Below are 15,315 nucleotides of genomic sequence, written 5' to 3' on the forward strand. Positions count from 1 at the left end.
GAACACTCTCCAGGAGGTAGGTGTATCTGTGTCAAAGTCAACAATCAAGAGAAGACTCCACCAGTGTGAATACAGAGGCTTCACCACAAGATGTAAACCATTAGTGAGCCCCAAAAACAGGAAGGCCAGATTAGAGTTTGCCAAACAACATCTAAAAAAGCCTTCACAGTTCTGGAACAACATCCTATGGCCAGATGAGACCAAGACCAACTTGTACCAGAGTGACTGGAAGAGAAAAGTATGGAGACAAAGGAACTGCTCATGATCCTGAGCATACCACCTCATCAATGAAGCATGGTGCTGGAAGTGTCATGGCGTGGGTATGTATGGCTGCCAGTGGAACTGGTTCTCTTGTATTTATTGATGATGTGACTGCTGACAAAAGCAGCACGATGAAGTCTGAAGTGTTTCGGGCAATATTATCTGCTCATATTCAGCCAAATGCCTCAGAACTCATTGGACGGCGCTTCACAGTGCAGATGGACAATGACCTAAAGCATACTGCAAAAGCAACCAAAGAGTTTTTGAAGGGAAAGAAGTGGACTGTTTTGCAATGGCCAAGTCAATCACCTGACCTGAATCCGATTGAGCATGCATTTCACTTGCTGAAGACAAAACTGAAGGGAAAATGCCCCAGGAACAAGCAGGAACTGAAGACTGTTGCAGTGGAGGCCTGGCAGAGCATCACCAGGGATGAAACCCAACGTCTGGTGATGTCTGTGTTCCAGACTTCAGACTGTAATTGACTGCAAAGGATTTGCAACCAAGTATTGAAAAGTATAAGTTTGATGTATGGTTCTTATTCTGTCCCATTACTTTTGGTCCCTTAACAAGTGGGAGGCACGTATGCAAACTGTTGTAATTCCTACACCGTTCACCTGATTTGGATGAAAATACCCTCAAATAAAAGCTGACAGTCTGCAGTTAAAGCTCATCTTGTTTGTTTCATTTGATATCCATTGTGGTCGTGCATAGAGCCAAAAATGTTAGCACTGTGTTGATGTCCCAATATTTATGGACCTGACTGTATTTAAATATATATATATATATATATATATATATATATATATATATATGTGTGTGTGTGTGTGTGTGTGTACATATATACATACATAAACACACACATACACACACACACACACACACACACACATATATATATATATATATATATATATATATATATATATATATTAGTAATGTTAATATCAAGTTAAAAATGTGAATATATCAGATTTTGCACATCCTAAATATTTGTAATTTCTGAGAAAACCTGCAGCAACCATCTGTGCAGTGTGTCATTCTACCAGTCAAAATGATTTGATGTCTACACATGTGCTTTTGTGTGTGTACCGTTGCCTAATCCTCTCAGATGATTCCAGTCAGCCCAGTAATTGGGGCGAGGGTGAAAAGCTTTAGTCTAAACAGAGAGCTGGCAGGCCATTTATGTGTATGTTCATTAATCACACGCCTGTTCTAAGTGTGAATGAAGCTTTGCCATGTTGTGACTGCAAAGGGAAAGTATGTCAGAGGTCTAAGCCCTGCTCCATCTCTTTTTCAGATTTTGCATGTGTGTCCGTACATGTGCGGAGAGAAAATAGAACAGGGCATGGGTGTGAAAACATACATCTGCTCTGTTTTTCTGATGTTTAGATGGTCATTAATCAGGAAGAAACTTCATGAATCTATAGGTAATTCTGACCCAAACCACAAACTAAATTGATTAAAAGTTTCAGAAAAAAGAATGTGTTGTGATGCAAGTTATAGAATTGTCTCTGCAGACCCAGGTTCTTAATATCAGGCATTAAACCCAAGAAAAAATAGCAAATGAGATGTTTTAAGTTTGCAGATGAAAATAAGAAAAGCGCCGCATGAAAATTTCTCCGAGGACTAAAACAAAGGGCGTGGTGGCAAATCCACGTGAGTAGATTTTTTAGATAAAATATGAGTATAGTGTGATGTGTTACATGCCTCATCAATGTCTCAGAGCAGATGTTGATATCCACCCCAACAAAGCTCACACACTCCTGCACCACTCCATCCAGCGCCGCCTTCAAAGCTCCAGCTGACACATCGTGCTATAAAACATTTAACAAAAACAAAAAGTGTTTGCATACAAAACAGAAGAAAACATATTTTTGATTGACTTTCAGTTTAATTAACATAAAAAAATTAAAACAACTATTTTATGCTAAACTGTTTAAAACTATTAACAAATCAGCCTTTTTCTAATAATTTATTTAAAGCATTTACACTCTTTTAAACCTGCTTCAGCTTTGCGGTTTGATTAAATTCATCTGTTAGACTATTCCATAATTTTAACCAACAAACTAAAATACATACTTTTTTCTCAGCAGAACAAAAATATATGTGTCATCAGCAAATAACACACATTTTAATACCTCTGATTCTCTGTATGAATTAATAATGAATTAACATTTGGCCTAAAATTGATCCTAACCACATGTAATCATAAATCTAGATCTCCATTGATTTACTTGCAACAGCTTAAGTTTGTAGGTCTTTACCTCATTAATCAATACCTTGGCAAACCTACTTCTCAATCTTCCAGTGTCTTAAATAGTTGACAGTGTTGAACTTGAATGCTTTCTTAAGATCTAAAACAGTCCTACTGCATACTTCCCTTTTTAAAATCTATACATTCAGTTACTTCTTGCTCCAAATCAATCACTGCCAATTTTGTCCCTACATTAAATCTAAAACTGGCCTGGAAATATAGAAAACTGTAGCAGAAGCCAAAGGATTTCTACTCTGCAGGTCTAGCCACGCTCCACTGGAACCTCAGCAGGCAGTATTGTGTTATTCCAATATCAGCTCTCCATCCGTTTAGTGGTGATGTTAGTGCGGCTAAGCGAAAAGATGGCGGCGACTAATTTGAAACAACTTTGGCATCAACTTTGGACTATTCAGACTTGGGCTTTTCTTTGAGTGAAGAGCAGCTAGAGGTACTTGAGTCCTTTATTAAGAAACAGGATGTACTTGCATCTTCTTGGACAGTGTAAGGCAGACTGCCCAGATGACTGACACCCGTAGCGGTGAGCACATCATGGTATTTGTTTTCCAATAGCATGCAGAGACAGTATGAAAGTAGGGTTGGGTGATGGGACGAATGAATCGGCCATCGGTGATAGGCTGAACCGTTACGGTTGTTTTTTTTACAGGAGGCGATTTGTTTATTTGTTTGCCCGTGAGTTAGTTTGTTATTGACAACTATTTTACACGTTACGCACAGAGAACATCGCAGAGGTAACAATCAAGAAAAGATCTCCATCAGCACATCTGAGCCTTTTCTCACCTCCTCTCACTGCTGACAGTGCGCGTAAGCTGCGTGCGGTGGACGAGCTCGGAGAGTGTCTGCGACGCACTCAACATTGTGCACAGTAGCGCAGTGTTGAATGGAAAGTGGAAACTCTTCTGAGTCTGGAAGACTTCTTGTTATTTCATTTGGAGAAATGTTTCCTGATTTAAAACTTTGGCTTAAGTAGCGCTCGTTATTCAGCACCTGCTTCGAGTGTGTCAGCGGAGCGCAGATTCATCCAGAACAACCTTTAAACATCCACGGGTCTGTCTGAGGCAAAAAGTCTAGAACCTCATAACCTCTTCAGCAAGCTCCCTAGAGACATTTGATTACACACAAGCTGCAGCACCCAGTAGTCTTTCTTCAGAAAAAAACATTTCACTTAAATAAAATACCATGATGGTGGGCCCCACAGGGAAACAAAGATGAGGCTTCTTTTTAACACTTTAACCGTGTTTAATATGAGCCGTTTATACGTCACAAAACCAAACTACAAATATAAAATTAAACAAAAAAAATTTCTAAATTTCACTTCCAGCAAACATATGCGCTGCGCTTGTATAAAAAATATCCATCTTTTGGGCTTCTTCTGTGTTCGCAAATGATTTCGTGCGTCATGACGTCGCATGCACGAATACATTTTCCATCGTCATTTTTTGGACTGACGGTTGGCGGTGGGAAAAATTATACAAATGGCCCAACCCTCTTTGAAAGACAACTGTAGATTATGCCCCACAATGAACTCCCACTCAGTGGGTCATGGCCAGAGTGTAGACTCACACATGCTGGATGGCTTGTTAGGCTACAAATCTGTCAACAACTCGTGCTTCTCTACAGATACTTTTAATTCTAAGACTCACCTTAAAACCCTTTTTTTTTTGTCGAGGCAGTCCAGGATTAGCATATTTTACCCGGTTTCAATGCCCCGGCCTCTTAATCTTTTTCAGGATTTTATTTTTTGCTTTTACTCTCCTCTTTCAATTGACTTTATGTTGGTTTTACGATTGTTATATGTTATTCTGATGGTTTTATGTTTTTATTGTGTTGTGTTCAGCACCTTGGGCGTCTGCATTCTTCGCAGAAGGGGCTTTATAAATAAATGAAATGAAATTCATTTTAACCTCATTTGCATTTTGTCCATCTGATTTTAGAGGATTTAAAAAAACACAATCAAGCAAAAACATCTGCATCTTTAAACACTTCATGATTTCAACATGCAAGTAATAAAAGTTCATCACAGTGATTGACAGACTGAACGGCAAGAAAAAGGAAGATAAATTACAGAAAAGAAAAGTAGTTTGACGGGCAATGGGTCTGCAGAAGGAAGTGGAGAATGTTTGGTTTGGCTTGGTAATGGTGGTTCTTACTTTTTAAACGTTCCTCTCGGTGCAGCTCAGAGTCAGTTAAGATCCTCCAAATGAACTTTCAGAACTCTCGATAAAACATTTTATCCAGGTCGTATTTTTCCAGAAAGGACAGGAACCCTTTTCCTATTAAGGAGTAACACGGACTTGATTGCATGGAAAGGAAAGTGATGGAAACAGAAAGGAAAAGAAACGCTTTTGGTTGGACATCGTCTAAATTCAAGAATTTGAGCTGGACACTGATGTCTCAGCAACTGTCTGAGGATTAGCTGACACTCTAAACTGGACTACTGTTGGATTATTGCATCTGTGTGCCACTGCGAGCGTGTGTACATGCATGAGTTTGTGGGTCATGTGTTTGAACAAGGCAGAGAACAGCAGGAGGTTTCCTGTAACATGATAGAGCTCTGAACAAATACCGACTTGTAAACAGATAACACCACCAGCACACACCCTTCTCTGTTAGCAATAAGCAAGACAGGCAGGACAAGAGGGGTGGGGGTGAGTCAAACAGGGGCAACAGAGACTCAAGAACACAAGGAATTTCTCATTTTCACCTTCAACATTTTCAGATTTTCTTTGATTTACTAACAGTCACATTCCATCATGATGAGTGATGCATTAATTTAACATTTTAATAAATAATACACAACTGTTACAAGGTAAAAAACCAGATCAGACTGCAACAAGCAAAACTATGGAATGAGAAAATTGCACTGGATTCAATTAAGTAGAAAAATGAAAGAAAACGCTAAAAGAACTAAGTCACTGTTTACAGTTGTGTAAAAGTACGATTTTAGTCACATTTTTATGTCCTCTGTGGTGCAATGGGCCTCTGGGTGACAAAGCATTCTATAAAACCACATCCAATGAGGAGTTAAAGCAAATCAATACATCACTCAAACAAAAACAATTATAAACAATGTGCTGATACATAAAAATAGAAGAGACAAATAGGTAACAGCAACCAGAATGCAAAAGTGGAAACCCTCGACAATGTTTATGTTTTTATTTTCAAAAGATAATTACCAAAACAGTACAAAATGTTATATTGTTGAAATATAAAAATAACAACTACTAAAACAAGTTACAGAAGTAACCAGTTTTAGTGTATAAACCTTAAGTGAATAAAATTTTATAAGCGGTAATTCTGTGATCTAAATAGCTACTTTAAGATTAATGATGTGCAACATTACTGTATTGCATAATGACATCTGGGTGAGGGAACCTTTAATAACATCAGGAAAACAGAAACAGAAAAAGATAAGAACTGGAAAAATAATGAAGGAAAAACTCAACATTATGTTCATGAGTAACTTACTTCCTGGTTTTGTGGCGCTAATGCCTGAGGAACTTTGCAGATAAAAATCAAAACGGAGGAGTTCTCATAAAGCTAGGGTTGAAATATTTATGACTTCCTGTTAGGTGGAAGACGAGTGTCAGACATAGCAGGAAAGAAAAGAAAGGAAATCACCTGTAATGTCACACCTGAAGAGAATGTTTTCACACGAGAAAGTTTGAGGTGTGCACAGCAGTGAGAGCTTTAACCTGCAATAAGAACCTAAACTATTGTGCTCTCGTTTTCTCACAGTATCTTTAGAAGAATAAAGGAATCTGAGATATGAACAAAACTGCACGTGCACCTACTGTACCTGTGCTCGTAGAGAAAAATAAATACAACTGGATAGCTACACTTCAATATATAGCCATCCTGTTAGCATCTGCAAAACCAGAACAAGTGCAACGTGTCTTTCTAATTTGTTATCTGTAATTTCATCATAAAACACTTCATAAACCATTACGCTTTCAATATTTTCAGGTAAGATGTTAGGGCTGCTCAGCAATGAACTATAATCACAGCCGTAATTACTCTGGTCATTAATGACATGACTAGTATTTAACAAGTATTCATTCAGTTAAAATTATAGAGCTGTGCAGCTGCTACAAAAGCAACAATGTCAAAGCAGTCAGTCAGTGTGCAAAAGCATTTGTTGGCTGTTTTGTTTGTTTTTAGTGGGCTACACGGTGACACAGTCGGTAGCACTGCTGCCACTCAGCAAGATGGTAGAAGGCTTAAATCATGGCTGTGAATTTTCTGTGCAGAGTTATCATATTTGGGTTTTCTCTATATGCTCTGATTTCATTCCACAGACCAAAAACCTGCAGGTTATTATTTGAGAATGCAAATTGTACCTAGGAATGACTGAGTGTTTGCCTGACTGGTTGTCTCTGTGTGTGTTGCTGTAATGGACTTGAGACCTGTCCAGGGTGTTCTTCCACCTCACACCCATTGACTGCTGGAGACTGAACCAGCTCCCCATTACACTACTGAGAGTTAGGAAATGGGTGACTGAGTGCTTTTTACAAGGTAAATCAATGCTCTGAAATAGACCTCTATAAAAACACAGAATGCTATGCCAAGAGTGTGTGGATGTCATACTGAAAACAATGAAGATGTTTTGAAATGTGTCTTCTTTCTTTGAAGGGGCACTAGGCAGTTAAGCTTGCTTTTAGCACCCCCTAGTGTCCATTATTAATTATCTGTAGTCAAAGCAAAAGTGAAACTTATCTCCTCGCTGTGCGTTTGTCTTTTAAACATCTTAATCTAACTGCTGAAATGTCTCCCCAGCCTTCCTAAGTGTCTACAGGAGTGATTCATCACACAATTAAACAAATCAGCTGTGTTCATGATATAAAACATGCAGGAAACGTGCTGGAAGCAGACTGCAGTACCAGGTATGCAAGTCCACAAGTGGCAGCCTGGCAAGTTGCAAGTGCGGTACTCTGGCTACAGAGGGCAGTAGGGGTCTGAGTGATGTTTCATTAACCCTGTCATTATTAGGACATTTTGGCTCAAGAAAGTAATTTAAAAATATCAAAAAGTTGAATAGTATGCCTTTAATATAGCCTTCATTCTACCAGCAGGACAAAATAAGGGCCTGCAAAGCAGAATCTGACTAAATTATTTCAATTTTAATACGCTGGTTTCTGAAGACTTTGTTTTGTGGCCAACTAACAGCACTGCCTAGTAGATGTAGTCTGACTCTGACTCCGACTAAGAAACTCTAGTGATAAGCAAAAGTTGGTTCAATTGACTTCTGCAGCTTCTTACATCTCTAATTTCTAATTTTGTCTGACTTTTTCACAATACATTTGTTTAGATTTCAAGGTACTATGAGGTCAAAGTAGAAATAATGAAATAAATAGAGGTATATGAAATGAACCTGATCCAGAACCAATGAACTGGATTCCTACTTGTGAGGGTTATGTTTGGACTGGCCAGAAACTAGCTCAAGTCAGCCAACCAACACAAATGAACAAAGTGCTTCTGTCTGCACCAAGAGCACTAAAACTCTGCTGAGTTATCACATGTCAATCACAACGAGAGGGGGAAAGGCATAAAAAGCGAAAAAGACACAGAAAACTAAAAACACAAATAAACTTTTCACTATATTTCACTGAGAAACAATCTCTTTTCCTGTGATTCACACATTTCCTTAAAGAAAGCATAACCATGAATTAAAGCGACCACTCATGGGGAATTCAAGAGTCATGAGGGACAAAGAACCGGTGCGAAGCAGCTGCTAAAAGCTGAGGTGATGACTGACAATGATGGCAGAAGTCGTGTGTCTGACAGCAAACTGAAAACAACATGAATCCTGTCACCAAGAGCTGAATAAATGGAGCCATGTTGGAGCCAACTTGGCTTCACGCAGAGCCTGAGGGCGGAGTTAACTTCAAAATCATTTCAAAATTTAAGAACAAATTTCATTTAAGCTCTTTCCACTGAGTTAAACTCTGTGATAGGGTGAATTTATTGATGTATGTTGTACATTTTAGGCTGGGTGAAAGATGAAACAAACCAAGTCAGTTTGGGAATAAACAACTAGACTCAGCAAGTTGAGTTTCACAAATATGTTTAGGGGCTTTGACCTGGTGCTGCTGTGTGTGATACCGGGATTTTCCAGTTCAAGACCTTTATTCAGATTTTATAGAGGCTCTCTAAAGTGGCAGTGAGTAGAAAGTTAAAAGTCTTATTAGCTGATATGTAAATATTTTAAAGGTAGTCCAGGTGCAATTCTGACTCAGTACCTTTGAGTTTAAAGGGGCATTATGGAAGTTTGACAACTAAAACATCTGCAATCAAATAGGGCATAATTTGATTGCAGATCATTGCAAACTTACCTGCATAAACTAAACTGAAAGGGTTCCAGATGTCAACAAGTCTAAGAACATTTTGAGATTGTGTGTCTTTGAATACGATCAAAATTCCGGCGATACAAGAGAAACAAATGATAAATGACCTGCACTTGTATTGCGCCTTTTAAAGTCAGGGGACTCCAAAGTGCTTTACAATAAAGTGTATCATTCATCCATTCAAACACAAATTCACATGTTGATGGTGATGAGCTACAATGCTGCCACAGCTGCCCAGGAGAATACTGGCAGAGGCGAGGCGAGGCTGCTGAGCACAAGCGCCACCAGTCCCTCTGATCACAACCAGCAGGTAAAGTGGGTTAAGCGTCTTGCCCAAAGACAAAACAGCAGAATTACTTGCCGGTAGCAGGGATCGATTCTACAACCTTCTGATTACTGGAAAACCTGTTCTATATCCTGAGCTACTGCTGTCCAGTAATATATTGAAATTAAAATATCGAAAACCACTTCACTGCAACCTTTTCATATTTTAACTTATTTTCTTGAGCCATTATGTGTTAAAATGAACCTTTACGGGGTTAATGAAAGGCCACCAAGCCCCTATCGCCAGAATATACCACTTTCAGAGTTGCCGGTCCAGTCTGTTGGACTTGCAGCTGACACACCTGGCGCTGCAGTCTGCTTCCAGTAAGTTTCCTGAATGTTTAAATCATGAACACAGCTTATTTGTTTAATTTAGTGAGGAACTGCTTCTGTAGAAACTATGGTAAGCTGGAGAGACATTTCAGCTATTAGATTAAGATGTTAAAAAGAAAAATGCATAGCAAAAAGAAAAGTTTTGCTTTTGGTTCTACTAGACAAACACTAGGGGGTGCTAAATGCAAGCTAAAACTGCCTAGTCTCCCTTTAAATCTCAAGATATTTTGGAAACTCCCATCTGAATGCCGTTTTCAATTTGTGGCCCGCAGTTTGCAGCTCAGTGAGATACTGGCTCTGACCCCAGGCTTTAGTTAACTCTTGTTGATAAAACCAGTAGAAAGCAGCTGCTGGTTGATAAAGAAGCCAATATTCTAATATGATTCCTAGCAGCTTATTGCTTTCTTGTTGGGCGTGCAAGGTACAAACTTTGGCTGGCATCAGAACAAGGTAATGAAGATGCCAAATGCTCTTGAGTTCATTCATTTTTTATGTGCTCACCGTGTGTTTAATGCACTCCTGAGAAAGGGTGACATCGAAAAATTAGCTGAGAATAAATAACATAGACTGAATTTAAGAGATCAAGGTCACCGAGGTCAACAAATGTACATGTTCTCCTTGACTTTTAATGCCTTTGTGTATTCTAAAGTGCTATATAGTCTATAGAGCAATGTGTAAGTGCATATGTGCATGTGTCTGCATGTCTAAGTGATTGTTTTTTAAGAAGTTGAAATTTTGCCATAAGGCATTCATGACAGGTGTTGGAAACATAAAACCATCTCCTGCTGTCATATTTTTTTCAGATGATGATTAACGACAAGTATTTTTATGATCTATGGATTAGTTGTGCACACAAATGAAGAGCCGAAGAACTACAGTGCAGATATTCAAAATTCATTGCAAGGTAGGTGGAAGATGTCAATGACTTTTTAAAAATTACGATCAACAAGTCTATATCATTTTAATGGCAATAAAGTTATTTAATCATAAATGTTTGTTACTCTAAATATTTTTGCAGTAAAATGCAATTACCCTCACCCAACTTCTACATACAAAATAGCAGTAAACACTAGCACATGTGTAAAAACTTGTGGAAAATTGACACGTGTGTCAGTCATTATAGAATCAAAGGTATTCATCCGTCTTATAATTTGGTTAAAAGCACCAACACAGAACCCCCTGCTTTGACAAATCAGTGATCTAATTAGAGCAATATTCATGCAGGTTTGGCCGTTTCTGCAACTGATCGTGTCTTAATGTTTTTTTCTTTCTCATGCCTCAGTGAGTAAAAAAGCAGGAACTATCAGTCACTGTTTAACATTAATTTCTCACTCTTCTAGCAATCGTCTGTGCTGCCGACACCTTTCTCCCCTCTGGGCACTGCTGCCACTCAAAGCAGAACGATACGATGGGTGACCTCGGAGTGAACGCCGTGTCACTTACGCAACATGGAAGCAACAACTTTGCAGCAGCTCATTTAAGTCCTTGCAAATTACCTAGAAGATGGCAATTTGCTACTGACTTGTTTAGCTAGATCTGAAACTGCAACTGTCAGACGGAAAGCACCAGTTCTCTGCCAAACCTCAGCCTATCAACACTTGTCAAATTATGGCTTCCTTCATTTGCATAACACAATGTTTTTATGAGGTTTCTCTAATTGACGTAATAGTTAAAAGTATATATACATACATATACGTCTAATGATTGAGCGAAAATGTTCATATGATCTCCAAATTAGAAAAAAGTAGAAAATTTTTGTTTATATTAGTGAAAAAGGGAGATTTTAATTTTAAGCACGCATTTTAATGTCTGCTTTAGAAATAGCTTCCAGTTTTTTAGTTGTTTTAACATTTAAAGGGGCCAACTTTAGCAAATCTGACATTTTGCATCATTTTGTGCTGCCTCTTTAACCCTCTGAGGCTCAAAATAAGTTTTGATAAAAGGGCGAACAACTAAGTCCTTCAGGGGTACTTCTGAGTTTAAAAGAAAACAGGTAGGTAAGTTTAACGTTGCAAATCTGCAACGCCTGCCTCCAGAGGGTTAAACGCTCCCCTCAAAATCCCTAAAAGGCAAAAGTTTTCTGTCAGTTTTTGGTTTAGGAATTAAAAGTCTAAAACAAGATGTTACAAAATGTCCCAGTTTGTGTTGTCACAAATGAGAAAATTTGTATAGACCCCCATTGACCTGCTGATTCCCCACCAACCAAAATTCTAGAGGACATTTTATCTGCAAAAGTCTTTTAGCATGAGCGTACAACTTTGAGGCACTTTATTTCCTGCGAGTGGTTAGTTGGTTCTGTTGGTGAGGCTTAGCCTGACAAGCCAGACTAAATAAATGTATTATTTAGTCTGGCCATGCTCCACTGACGGCTCTCGGTTGTGGGGCGGGTTCTACCGTTGTCTTTCAAATGATCTCCGCATTCCACTGGACAATGAATGTGACATACTCTTGTTTCACTCTGTTGCATCATCCCACCCACCAGGCATATAGAGTGCCCTGATTGGCCCACAAAGCGGATAAAGCTCTGTGATTTGTTCACTAAGCAGATAGAGCACTATGATTGGCCCACCATTATGGACCAATCACAGCTCTTTATGTGTTTGAAACCCCTCTAGAAAGCTGTGATTGGCTAGCCAGAGTCCTGGTAGGAGCTGCTGAGGTTCCAGTGGAGCGTGCCTAGACCAAACTTTGCAAAGCAAGAATTTGGTCTAGTTCACTAGGCTAGGCGAGGCTTGCTTTGAGTAGACACTCTATGGAAAACTACAGACATTACATGGCAGGATTAACCAACAAATTTTTTCTGATGGAAGGAGGTGAATGGATGGTGACACGATGGAGCTATGGCTGAAACCACTAGCAACTAGGGATGCTCCCATCCGATCACAAGATAGGTAATCCAGCCCAATCTTGTGGTTTTCAAAGGATCGGAATCAGGTGGAAAAGATCAACTTTGTCTTTAGAAAACAACAAGCATGACTTCTCTTTTCTTCCTGAGATAGAGATTTTCAAATGGAATTACCATGGCCTACTTTTTAACAAGTGCCTCTACATGAATAATCAATTTCAAAGATGACAACAACACTCTAATGCCACACAATTTATGGCGGGAAGGGATTCAAACATCAATATAATGTAGTTGTTAGCTAGCAGGCTAATACAGAGTAGAGGTCGACAGATATTGTTTTTTCTATTGCAGATGCAGATATGTAGAAGACATGGTTAGCCAATGGTCGATATGTACTGTACCTTATTTTCAAGCTAAAATGTCACCTATAACATTAGCTGATGCACAAAAGCCAAATTAGTTTTTCAACTCTGAATTTAACTAACTGTTAAATCTGAAATGTTTGCACTGTTCAGTGTTAAAGTCAGACACCTAAATTAACTTAATTTTGCATATTTAGGATGCAGATGTTATTAATGAATGGATTAATGCATTAAAATTAATGAATGGGTTAATACATTAAAATTTAATTCTGCTACAGCACCGTGCTGGACGAGGATGCGCCAGAATTTAAATCGGCTTTACTAAGGACAAATATTGGTTGTTCCATAAAAAAGGGAAATATCGGCCCTATATATCAGCTGACCAATATATCGGTCCACTTCTAATGCAGAGCTAATGTGTCTCTTCAGATGACACAAAATGTCTTTAGTTTGGACGTGTTTTACCCAGATAGCGAAGGCAGTGCAACACCCACTACTAATGTGTGGATACTAGACATTTCACTTGATGGCAAAGACACAGTTGCAGGAGTACCAGGTCAGTCATCATGGACTTCATGGACTGGTGTGAGCATAACCACTTTCACTTGAACACCAGTAAGACAAAGGAAATGGTGACTGCCTTCCAAAGAAACACTCCTCCTCACTCACCAGTAAACATCCAGGGAGCAGACATTGAGGTGCTGGATACCTTTAAGCACCTGGGTGTTCACCTCAACAGTAAACTGAACTGGTTCAACAACACAGATGCTCTGTATAAGAAGGGCCAAAGCTGCCTCCACCTCCTGAGGAGGCTGAGGTCCTTCAAAGTTAATTCCCAGCTGCTAAAATCCTTTTATCACTTTGTGGTTGGCTCTGTTATCCACTCTGCTGTGGTCTGTTGGAGTGCAAGCAGCTCTGGCCGAGACAGGAAGAGACTGAACAAGCTAGTTCATAAACCTAGCTCAGTTCTGAGCTGCCCATTGGATTCAGTTGAGGAGACGTGCGAAAGAAGGATTCTGGGGAAGATGACCACCATCTTAAAAAAAAAAAAAAAAAAAAACACCCACTGTGTTCCATTGTGGAGACCATGGACAGCTCCTTCAGAGGCAGACTGACATCCCTGATATAAAACTGAACGCTACCATAGTTCATTCAACCCCTCTGCAGTAACTCAACTCAACCCAGCCTTTATTTATAAAGCACCTTACAGTCATGAGCATGCCACCAAGGTGTTGTACAACAAAAGAGTAAAACAATAAAACATACACCACTACAGACATGATTAAAACCACAAATGAGAATTACAAAATATAAAACATTGACAATTGCTAACCCACAGAATTAAAAGCCAGATCATAAAATTAGGTTTTCAGCCTCATTTTAAAAACTGCTACTGATAGAGAGTCCCTAATAATTAGGGGCAGTACGTTCCACAGTTTCAGACCCGCAACAGAGAACGCCCTGTCCCCTCTTAACTTTAACCTAGCCATAGGAGCCGCAAGCAGCAGCTGGTTCTCAGAGCGGAGTGACCGGGCCGGAGCATATGGCTGCAGCAACTCCGCCAAATAGGCTGGAGCCACACCATTCAGCGTCTTAAACACCATTAAAAGAAGTTTAAAACAAATTCTACAATCAACAGGCAACCAGTGGAGAGCAGCCAAAATTGGTGTCATGTGTTCCTGCTTTCTTTTGCAGTCCAAGAATCTAGCTGCAGCATTCTGGACAAGCTGCAATCGGGTTACAGTACCCTTACTTACACTAAATAAAACAAAATTGCAATAGTCGAGTCATGAGGTAATAAAAGCATGAACAACAGTCTCAAGGTCACGTCTAGATAAAAATGGCTTTACTGTAGCCAAACGTCTTAAATGATAAAATGAAGAGGATACTACAGTACCCACATGAGCATCCATGCAGTATGCACTGTCCATCTTCATGCCAAGGATGACTGCGGAAACACCCAGATAGGAGTTCAGTTCACCGCAGTCTATTTTGGAAAAATCAAAATGTCCACTCGGTCCAAACAACAGTCCTCTGTTTTTTTTTCCACTGAGACACAGGAAGTTTTCTGCCAACCATATCTTAATTTCTACCAAACAATCCCAAAAAATTTTTTTTATCGTGTGGTCACCGGTGCCATCTAGAGGTAAGTACAATTGGCAGTTGTCGGCAAAGAGATGGAATCAAATTCCAAACTTTCGTAGAAGTAAGAGTGTATAACTCCTCAGTTTAAGCTGTACTGGCATTATCCTGGTACACAATAACTTCAATGGAATACTCAGTATGTGTTCAATACTCGTTCAATACCGGATTTACATAGTATGTCCTTGTCTCTTGCAGTAAGCTGCATAGTGCTGGAACCCAAGTTTTTTCCTTTTTTTTATTCATGGCTTTTAGTGGTCGAATGTTACAATTCTAGACTACTGCCTATGTGTATAAATATGCATCTTTGTTATTAGTTTTTCTTCAAATTATTCTCTTAAGTGTTGGTGCTGCTGTAACAAGCAAATATCCCCACTGTGGGATCAATAAAGTCTATTCTATTCTATCCTATACTATATGCCTCCTTAA

General features: G+C 39.2%; 1 protein-coding gene across 2 annotated transcripts in view; it reads right to left on the reverse strand.

The window, feature by feature from the left end:
* srbd1 (S1 RNA binding domain 1) overlaps positions 1–15,315 on the reverse strand; it is an 88,528-nt gene that overhangs the window by 21,256 nt on the left and 51,957 nt on the right. For both annotated transcript variants that reach the window (XM_015944626.3, XM_070541972.1), the window contains exon 17: positions 1,972–2,078. In XM_015944626.3, coding sequence (XP_015800112.3) covers positions 1,972–2,078 — 107 coding nt within the window. The remainder of the gene's footprint in view (positions 1–1,971; positions 2,079–15,315) is intronic.

This window comes from Nothobranchius furzeri, chromosome 12 (genome assembly GCF_043380555.1).
Source record: "Nothobranchius furzeri strain GRZ-AD chromosome 12, NfurGRZ-RIMD1, whole genome shotgun sequence".
In the NCBI taxonomy this organism is placed as follows: Eukaryota; Metazoa; Chordata; class Actinopteri; order Cyprinodontiformes; family Nothobranchiidae; genus Nothobranchius; species Nothobranchius furzeri.